This window comes from Poromitra crassiceps (assembly GCF_964638095.1).
Source record: "Poromitra crassiceps genome assembly, chromosome: 13".
In the NCBI taxonomy this organism is placed as follows: Eukaryota; Metazoa; Chordata; class Actinopteri; order Beryciformes; family Melamphaidae; genus Poromitra; species Poromitra crassiceps.
In genome coordinates this window covers 771,821-782,632 of record NC_139644.1, presented here as the reverse complement: position 1 = coordinate 782,632, position 10,812 = coordinate 771,821, and the positions used below count along the sequence as shown (strand labels likewise).

Genomic DNA, 10,812 nt, shown 5'->3' with positions numbered 1-10,812 from the left:
GTTATTGGTTGCCATGGCAACTCTCTTACTAAAAGCCTTTGGTTACCTCAAAAAAAACAAATGGAGGAGACAGCTGTCAGATCCTTGTGAATCGATCTTCGCTTATAACTTTACTAATACTTCGCAGAAAATTATGTTTTGTACAAGAATAGATGCGGGCTAATGTCTTCTTTGCAAAAAAAGGCGGTTAACCCCGCATTTAACCCCGCATTTAACCCCGTAACGTTAGTTGGTGTCGGGCTTTGCAGAAAGCACTCAGCTTCTCAGCAAGCGCTGAGAATGCAGCGCTGCGCTCGAGCTGCCTGTCGGGCTTTCCAGAAAGCTCTCAGCTTCTCAGCAAGCGCCAGGATTGGCCAATGTCAACTTCAGTCTCCAGAACGATCCAATCAAATCACCCGCACGTCTATCTTCTTACAGTAGTGTTTCAACTGACTCTATCAGAATACCATGCCAGTCGGACTTATATTATTATTATTATATTTATATTATCATACTTGGAAACCGTTTTATAAAAGCAATATAGCACTCGAGCAGCGTGTGTTGTGGCATATATCCCGCTGATCAGTTGTTATCCCACGAGGCCGCAGGCCTCGTGGGATAACAACTGATCAGCGGGATATATTTGCCACAACACACTAGCTCTCATGCTATATTGCTTAAGTATAGTATAGTATAGTATAGTATAGTATAGTATAGTGCTGTGTAGTGCCGTGTAGTGTCGTGTTGTATAGCGTAGTATAGTATAGTATAGTGTAGTATAGTGTAGTATATTATAGTATAGTATAGTATAGTATAGTATAGTATAGTATAGTATAGTATGGTATAGCAGGGGTCCCCAATTACTTTTCACCAAGTGCCTCAGTAAAATGTGGCCCTTGGTGAAAAGTAATTGGGGACCCCTACTATACTATACTACACTATACTACACTATCTATACGACACTATCTATACGACACTATCTATACGACACTATCTATACGACACTATACTATACTATACTATACTCTAACATATAATAAACAGCACAAGGTTAACTCATTCAACACCAGAGTTCCAAATAAAAAGTCACCAGCCACCGCCAGGGTTTGTGAGCATTTTCGGTGATTGTCCACGACCCACAGAATATTTTATTCTAAGACTATTTAGACACCGAATATCTCAAAAGACAGAACAAAGCCTCTACTTTCATGGAGAAAAAATAGTTTGTTTCTCCGTTCTTCCGTTCTTTAGTTATCGACACATGAATGTGGGTTGTTTTCACTAGCTGTGTTTCCATTACAGTTTTTCGCAAAATAATTGCGATATTTCTACAACTTCGACAATGTACAATTGCGACTTGTAGGCATTTCCATTGAAGTTGAGTTTGGTCTGACGGCGCGCACACCTGAACGCATTTCCGTTACCAGCAGCTGACACAGTGATTACGCACGGGGATCTGCCCATATCCCGTCCCCAGCATGCTCAAATCCAACCAATGGTCAATGCAAATCACAACATGAAGTTACAACGCATATAAACGAGCCTGATTATCAATTAAAAAGAAAATGAGTCGCAAAATGTTGCTGGCTGCGGTGAATGCGAGCGCGACAGACAGAGGAATAAAGGTAGCCTAATACAACTGGTCCGATTTAGAGATGGAGGGGGGAAAAGGCTGATTTGGTTCAATAATCAGAATGTTGTGTATTATAACATTGCACCTGAAACGTGTGTAATGTATTACTCACAGTCACTGCATTCACTTCAGTCAGGAGCACCGCACGGTGTGTGCTTTTCATCCCCTCATCTCGTCGCTCAAATGCGCGCTCACAGGCAGCCTGCTGTCACCATGGACCGATTTCTGCCATTAAACATTATCTATTTTATATTTATTTTGCACAACACTCATCTTTCTGCTAGCGTTGCTTCAAAGTTTTCCACTTGCTGCGGAGGTTTTGCCACGGCTTATCGAACCGTTTCTCCCTCATTTTCCTCTGCTTTTCCAAAGGAGAATGGGTCACATGACGTGCAAATGCGGAAAATGTGTTTCCATTACACTTTTGCGATAAACTGCTATATCGACACGTCTGAAAAACCACCTCATGAGAGCGCAAAAACTTTTTGCGATATTTGGGAGGTTTTTCGAAATTTACGTGTTTCCATTACCCAATTTCTATTGCGATATTTAGATTTTGCGCATTTCTGATGGTAATGGCAACACGACTACTGACACCGTGCGTCTCTCACCAGAAAGCTGAGAAAACTGCCTTTTCGTGCAGCAAAGCGGGCATTGGGTTCACCCCGCGCGGAGAGCGCACCGGGGCGGGTCACACTCTCATCTTCTCCGTGAGAAGCTGCTGCTTCCTGGTACTCAATGTGTGGAGGTCTGCTGCTTCCTGGTACTCAATGTGTGGAGGTCTGCTGCTTCCTGGTACTCAATGTGTGGAGGTCTGGTGCTTCCTGGTACTCCATGTGTGGAGGTCTGGTGCTTCCTGGTACTCAATGTGTGGAGGTCTGGTGCTTCCTGGTACTCAATGTGTGGAGGTCTGGTGCTTCCTGGTACTCAATGTGTGGAGGTCTGGTGCTTCCTGGTACTCAATGTGTGGAGGTCTGGTGCTTCCTGGTACTCAATGTGTGGAGGTCTGGTGCTTCCTGGTACTCAATGTGTGGAGGTCTGGTGCTTCCTGGTACTCAATGTGTGGAGGTCTGGTGTTTCCTGGTACTCGATGTGTGGAGGCCTGGGAGCATGTTTGACAGCTGAAAGTTACACTATGTGAGGGTTTACATGACTGATCTAACTGACAGAAGCAGCGATTGGTGTGAAAGAAATCCTTCCGTGTTGCGCCATCTATCGTATGGCAGTGAAAAATCTGCGTTAATGGCGGGGAAGCGTTGATTCTGAAATAACGCAATGTTGCGTCTATGGCAGAGAATGAGTTAAAGAATGGGCAAATTCAGAAACATTCGGAAAAAAATAAAGAATAGAATAGAATAGAATAGAATAGACACACTTACCACAATCCATGAAAGTGAGGTGAGCGCAGCAGGCAGTGGTGAGGAAGTCTGACAGTTTTCCTGTCTTTACTCTAGAAGAAACATGACGATAAACTGCATTTCACAGACTATCACAGACTACCACAGAATATGACACTCTATCAGACTATCACACTACCACAGACTACCCCATACTATCATAGACTATCAAAGACTTTCCTGACTGTTGTTTCCAAACTCAGTGTTCAGTTAAAGGTCCCATACTGTGAAAATCGGTTTTGATTGGGTTTTGTGGTTTGTATAAACTTGGAGGTGTTAACTAACATCTGTAAAAGTATGAAATCACTTACTACAGTCATTCCTCTCCCTCCCCTGCCACAAAATGGAGCCCCAGGAAAGGGCGAATCAGAGTTCCAGAACTTGCATGTTTGTTTTTGTTTTGCGTGACAGATCAGGCGGCCAATCAGAGGGGCACCTCACCGGAGCGCCTCATCGGCCAATCAGACCAGGGACTTTGTAGAAAAAACGGAGTATACTGAGCTGCAGAGGATAAATACAAGAAAAAAAAACGAGATGTCTCCAAATCCCAAACAGAATGCATGACCTTATTTTAAAGACCCCTGACAAATGTAAAAAAAAAAACACACAATATGGGACCTTTAAACAATGTGTGTGTGTGTGTGTGTGTGTGTGTGTGTGTGTGTATGTGTGTGCGTTTGTGTGCGTGCGTGTGTGTGTGTGTGCGTGCGTGTGTGTTTGTGTGTGTGCGTGTGTGTGTGTGTGTGTGTGTATGTGTGTGTGTGTACGTGTTTGTACGTGCGTGTGTGTGTGTGTGTGTGTGTGTGTGTGTGTATGTGTGTGTACGTGTTTGTACGTGCGTGTGTGTGTGTGTGTGTGTGTGTGTGTGTGTGTGTGTGCGCGCGTGCATTACAGGAGGTGGAAGTTTTGTAGGCACCGGAGGACCAAGATAAAAAACCAAAACTTAAGGGTTGTCTGACGCGGCCACCCGCTCCGCCCCCGTGGCTGCACGTCATGGCACTGTGGCGTGACGTTGGGCCTGGGCTGTGGGGGCTTGAAAAAAGCGTCCCTGCAGCAGGGAGGCAGGGGGAAATAGGGGCTCAGCCCAGGCGATGCCCAGCTTGGCTACGGCCCTGGCCAGCACGTCTACAAGTGCTGCTGGTAAGGCTCGCCAGCGGACACTCGGGCCTCCTCCTCGATCTCCTGGGCGGGAGTGGTCTCTACCCCCCACATGTCCTCCTGCCCCTCGTCGTCACTCACCTGGACCTGCACGATGAGGTTCTCCCGTTCTCATAGACCGGGTCGTACTCCAGTCTATCATCGTCCACGTTATCTGGAATCGAGGAGTCGCCCCACTGCGGTGGGCGGGACTCCAGCGAGCCTTGAGAGGCTTCGTAACCTCCACACCCCGGGGGGCCGAGACTGGCTGGCCGCAGGGCGGCAACTGACCGCGAAGGAGAATCTCCTGCAAGAGTGCGAGTTGGACAACGCACGATTGGCATGGTCCGGCCCTAGGCAGAACATGCAGAGGTCATGGAAGTCGTCCATGGCCAGCTCGGCCCCACTTTCTGTACTGCCCGTCATCCTCCATGTCTAAATGGCGAGTCTTAGAAGCAGCCATTTGACAGAGGGAAGCAAGCTGGGAAGCAAGCAACGCACGCAGCGAAGCCAACAGTGGCTAAGCAACAGTTGGAAACCTGACGAATATTACCTAGCATACAGTTGGTAAAGCTAGTGTAACACACACTCTCTAATCAGAGGGAAGCTAGGGAAAAGCCGAACCTCGCCGAGCTAGAACTAGCAGCCTAACAGCAGTTAGCTAGCGAACCGTAGCGAGCTAGCGTAACTCACACACACCTCGTCCGAGGGGGAAAGGCTAAAAGGTGAACCTCATCAAGCTAGCAACCTAGCACAAACCGCTAGCGAACTGTAGTAAGCTAACGAACAACTAACCCTGTCCAGGGGTGGTTAGACTAACAGGCGAAGCCTCACCGATCTAGCAGCTAACAGTTAGCAGTGACACTTCCCAGCCGGGAAGGCCGAACACACGCTAGCTAGAGCTAAGCGACAAGACAGCTAGTCGCGCCGCGCGGCCGACTAGCTCACAGACTGCTAAGGAAGCAGAAACCAAGAGAAAAATACTCTTAGCTTTTCGTTGCTGGTCACCGCCGTTCCGTAGCTAACCGGACTGGGTCTGGGAAGAAGGTCCCACCGCTGTAGTCCGCTGTTCTCGTGCTGGTTTGTGGAACCGTTGAGACGGGAGTAGCAACTAGCTAAGAGATAACTATGCTAGCAATGGTCTGAGAGAAGGACAGTGTTAAGGGCTCGCTGGAAAAGCAGAGAGAGGTGCTGGTTGGCTATTAGGCATGGGTCGGTTTGAAAATTTTGAAACCGGTTCGATATTCCCCAAAAAAGCGTATCAAACCGGTATATCGAATTTTACAAAAAAAAAATATATATATATATATATAGTGTAGCCCATAAATGACTGTAATGCGACTGCAGTTGGTGGCAATAATGCACCTCTAAGCTATTCAGCTTAACTTTTCTTCAAACATCAACATAATAAACAAAATAAGACTTTTGCCTACTAGTGCAACTTGAAAAGAGGCTAATACGAAAAATAGTGCAATCAGAATGGATTGGCACTATTTTTTTATAATATACACCCCAGCCTGGCTCTCTCGTGAGGGAGAAATCCACAAACGCTACGGATTAGCCTCCTGAAAATCTGTGCAAAGATCGGCGCGGCCTGGGGTCCTTCAGGCTAGAGCGAGGTGCTCGGTGCAGGCAAATGACGTGCAGCGCACAGGCCTTCTTGAGGCATCCTCTCTGCCCATGGTAGGATTGCCTTTTCCCCGGGAGGGTCTGGTGAGACGAAGGAGGAGCCCGGCCTGGAGTCACCCACAGGGCCTTAGACCCTCCATGCACTCCATGCATTTCTTTTTTCTTTTATTCAGTCTTTTCGGTTTGCACGTGATCAAACCGGTTTGATCTCGTACACCGAACCGAAACGGTAAAACCGGAAATCGACCCATGCCTATTGGCTATGGCGCAGTTGCCTATTGGCTATTTTCCAGTTGGGTCGCTGCAGAGTGCAGCTTGGCATAGTGTGAGAATCTGAAGTTTGAAACAAAGTAAAACCACAAAGACATCTTTCAACAGCCCAAGTTTGGCAGTTTTAAAGATGTTGTTCCATATCTTCAATCTCTGGCAGATGTTCAGCTGTGTAACACTGGGACAGATCCATCGCCAAGGCAACAACAGAACATATGCAGAACTTCTCAACAGAATCTGTTTCAGAGAAAAACATCCGCGTCGCCCGCGCGAAGGACCGAGCCTCCGTCATACGCGCGCTACCAGGTGAGCCAACATGAGGATCTTCTTAATGAAAATTTGGGCCTCTTAGAGTCAAAAAATATAATATTATTACAAAGATATTGTAACAGCGCATAAATGTCACCCCAGTTCGTTACAATATGTTTATGTAGCCTACCAAGAGTCCAGCTGGCATTCTACCTTGCTCAAAATATGTGCACTGCAGGTTCTGCTGTGGAAGCTCCGTACCTGGCTCCTCCATAGTATCCCTCCTGCAGCTTCTTCAGCATGGCCAGGACAGCAGGGTCCAGCTGGCTGTGGTCGTCAGCTGAGGAGCAGAAACACTGAGGCTCAGACAGCTCAGGAGGCAGCATACAGTCAAAACATCAGTAGGGATCGGGAAAGATAATTTATAATGATATTGATACCATACTGCTTAATGATCCTTTATTCACTATCGATACTTTTCTATTTGGTGGAAAGACGAGACAACAATACATTCTTAAAGGAAGGCTTTGTCGATTTCCAACCTGCTTTGTGTCATTATAATCTTGGTAATATAAGCAGATTGACACTGTTTACCTTCTCTATATGTTTTCTGCACAGAGAAATCCCCCCACCCCGCCAGCTGGTATGGCTCATTAACGCTCATTAAGGCTCTTGATGTGATTCTCTGTGGATGTGCGCATACAGAAAAAATAAAATAAACAATCTGTAGTCCTAACAGCCGCCCTCGAGCAGAACATCTGTTCCCTTCCATCTCAGAATGAGGTGTTTTGCGTCATTCTGACACGGAAGTGCCTGGAATAAAGTGCAGAGCTCTCAGTGCAGGAAAACATGAACACACCATACGCTAATCCTACGCTGAAGCAACGCTGAAACAACGCAGCGCGGAGGCAGTTCCATTTCAGCTTGTTAAGCCCTTGTTCACACAGGACGCCGAACGTAAGTAGAGCTGAAGCTTGAGGCAGGCACAAGCTGAACTGACGCCTAACCATTCACACAAGAAGCCTTCTCTTTTCCTCGGGGTGCCTTGAACCCGCCCACAACTGCCATTGACTTCATGCATGGCAGTTTCAAGCTTCACGCGTCACGCTTGGAAAATAGGCGTGAATCCTGAACGATCGCTTGAGCAAGGCGTGAGCGTGGCTTCGGTGAGGCTTCAGCGTGGCACGTGCGCGAGTGGTGTGAACGGCCTCGCCTGTTAACAAGGACGCCTAAATGAAACTTGTTGGTTCAGCGTAGGTTGAGCTTAGGTTGAGCATTTATTTGGCGTATAGTGTGAACGGGGGCTAACAGGCCAGACCGATCACACCAGCCGCAGCACTTTGCCTCACCACGCCACGCTGAAGCGACAGTTAGCGATAGTTTAAGCTTCTGGTCTAAGTGTGCAGCGCACTGCACGTGAGCAGCCAGGCATGAAGTCAATGCAAGCTGTGAGCGGGGGCAGGGCAGTGCCTGGCAAAACAGAGCGAGGCGTGCAGAAAAATAGAGATTCTGGTGTGAATGGCAAGGCTCCTGCAACTGCGGCGCCCCGCTCCAAATCTGCGTCCCTCCTCGCTCTCAGCCTCCTGTGGCTCATGCAGTCGGGTACGCGACTAGGCGGAGCAAGTCGGACAACTTTTCTAACCATCATGCAACAGATACACCTACACTCACTGCTCAAACAACCCAGACCTTCATATTACTTATTTTAATTTTAATGTAGGCATTACAGGTGGTATTTATGTAAAATATGGAGTGACAGCTTACTGAGCATGCTCTGTGAGACAGGAAGCAGTTGTTCTTACTGAGCATGCTCTGTGAGAGAGGAAGTATCGGGTCTTACTGAGCATGCTCTGTGAAACGGGAAAGGTGACGGTGGGGCGTCCCGTCATGCCCCAGCGGGAGCAGAGGTACGACAGGTCGGTCCGAAGCATCTCCACGATCATGTGATTATCCAGTGCCAGGTAGAACTGCTGTTGGTCGATGAACTGGAGGGGTGAGAGAGTTAACCCTTTACACACTGATTTCCACTTACATTTCCTGACAGGAACACGGGAAAATGTTTTATGTAGGGTGGTAGTGTTGTCACGATACCAAAATGTTACCCTGCGATACTATATACCAGCCAAAGTATCACCATAGTATCACGTACCCGCGGAAAAATCTATTTTTTGTTTTGTGTTATGAATGTGCAATATATTTCCCTACACAAATTATGATGTATTTGGCATGGGCCGGTATGAGACTTTGATGGTATGATAACCTTAGGCAAAAACCACGGTTTCACAGTATCTCAGGAACCTCTAAAACGTGTTATTGTAAAATATCTGCTTATATATACATTTGTTGCCCTGCACAGCAGAAACAATTAATTTCTTGATTGAATAATTTAATTTATAAAAAGTTTAAAAAAAATACAGGTAACACTTTATAATATCTATTAGGTAAAGTGTAACTAACCCCCAAAACACTTTTTTTTCAGCTTTTAACCAATATATATGGCTTTTGGGGTGGTGTGTGAAGAATTCTGGTCAAAATTTCCACATTTGAGACCAAATTTAGAATATTCTACAATCTTTATCATTTTCAGCTGCATAAGTGCCCTCTATGGGTTCAAACCTGCTTTTTTTTTGCCCTTCAAAATGCCCAAAATGTGGTTGCATCCTACGTCACGGCCAACTCCCGCCTTCCCCACTCATGTGAAAAAAAAAATCTTCATGTGATCATTACTGTAGTTCACGCCAGAGCCATACTAGGAGAGTTGCAACATCTCCATTCACTCCAATGGACCCGTTTTTAGCGTGAGCCCTTCAACAGTGCAATGCATCATGGGTAATCGCCTACTGTGGCTAATATTAGCGGCTAGTTAGTTATGTTACATGGCAGTAAAACGCCACTGAATTACCAAATTGACTGTTTCCATACGGACCACCAGCATTAGTTTGTTGTTTATAACGTGGCTATACTTATAACGTCCTCTATCTCTGATACACTGAAAATACTGGGAAGCGGGCCATAGCGTCTCTGTCGAGTTTAGGAACCCTTGGCCTACTCAGTACCAAGTGCCAGCACCTCAAAACTGAACTGTAGTCCAGTACAGAGGAAATTGACTTTGTAACTGTCAGAGGTCAGAGGTCACCTGGGGCGTGAAAGTGAAGATGGTGTCTCTGATCAGATAGAACTTGGAGGTTCCCAGAACGCCGATTCGTCGATACGGCCGCCCGGTCAGCCCTAGGCGCTGGTTCCTGCCTGAGGAGGGAGGGAGGGACCCATGAGCAGTGTTGGGCAAGTTGCTCAGGAAGTGTAATTAGTTACTTATTACTCATTTCAAAAGTAAGAAAATTGCTTTACTGGCATCAAAAGTAATTAGTTACATTACTAGTTACATTACTATATTAATTTAGCTACCCCCCCTAATTTAGCTACCCCCTCCCTAAAGTGTTATACAACCTGTTTAGTCGGCTCCTTTTAGAACTGAATCCACTTTATTGGAACAATAATGAACCTTACAGGAGGAGTCAACAATCAGCCAAACTACATACTTTTAATTTATTTGCCTAACTACGATAAAAAAAAACAAATCACGTTCTGGTAACACAGTGGTCTCACATAGGCAGAATCATCTCCACATAGGCAGACCCATCTCCGTTCCAGCACTGGAGAAAGTAGTAACTTGGAGTAGTTGTAACTGTAATATAATTACTTTTTGTAAATTGTAATCCCTTACATAACTCGTTACTGGGAAAGTAATACAATTACAGTAATGCATTACTTTACTTTATTGCAAAACAGTGTGTGTGTGTGTGTGTGTGTGTGTGTGTGTGTGTGTGTGTGTGTGTGTGTGTGTGTGTGTGTGTGTGTGTGTGTGTGTGTGTGTGTGTGTGTGTACCCAGTCGGGCGTAGATGTGGCTCAGCACTCTGGAAGGCTGCACCCTGATGGGCTGAACCTCCTCCATGGTCTCCACCTGGATGCCCTGGCCAATCAGCAGCTGCTTGATCTCCTCTGTCTCCGCAACGATGGACACTGAACACACACACGCATCATGTGACCACTTCTACGCAACTCTGAGGACCTGCTTGAGAACACCCGCTCACACACTCACTCTCTCTCTCACTCTCTCTCTCACACTCTCTCAATCTCTCTCTCTCTCATACACTCTCTCTCAATCTCTCTCTGACTCTCTTTGACGCCCAATCCCCACTACAAGCGAAGAATTGTCGCCTCCCATTGACTTTGCGACCAAATCACTGAAAAAGCATGCTGGGATACCTGGCGTCACGGACATTGCGAACAACAAGACGAGAGGAGGGGCCAAATTCAAAGTAGACCAATGCAAAACGGAAAGACAGCAAGACAGCCAACCAAGCTGCAGCTCCAAGAGACCAGCGGGGCGGGGCTTGACAGGGCGAAGGCAACTCCATGCAAATGTATCGCTTGTAATGGGCATCAACCCTCACACTCTCTCTCACACAGTCTCTCTCTCTCGCTCACACACCCTCTCTCTCTCTCTCTCACACACA

The 10,812-nt window shown here is 46.6% G+C and overlaps 1 protein-coding gene across 1 annotated transcript in view; it reads right to left on the bottom strand.

The window, feature by feature from the left end:
* LOC310787853 (phosphorylase b kinase regulatory subunit alpha, skeletal muscle isoform-like) overlaps positions 1–10,812 on the bottom strand; it is a gene marked incomplete at both ends in the record, with an annotated part of 71,473 nt that overhangs the window by 29,010 nt on the left and 31,651 nt on the right. Inside the window, 5 exons of the mRNA XM_083649316.1 lie at positions 2,992–3,062; positions 6,556–6,634; positions 8,135–8,279; positions 9,431–9,540; positions 10,181–10,315. Of these exons, the coding sequence (XP_083505442.1) occupies positions 2,992–3,062; positions 6,556–6,634; positions 8,135–8,279; positions 9,431–9,540; positions 10,181–10,315 (540 nt within the window). The remainder of the gene's footprint in view (positions 1–2,991; positions 3,063–6,555; positions 6,635–8,134; positions 8,280–9,430; positions 9,541–10,180; positions 10,316–10,812) is intronic.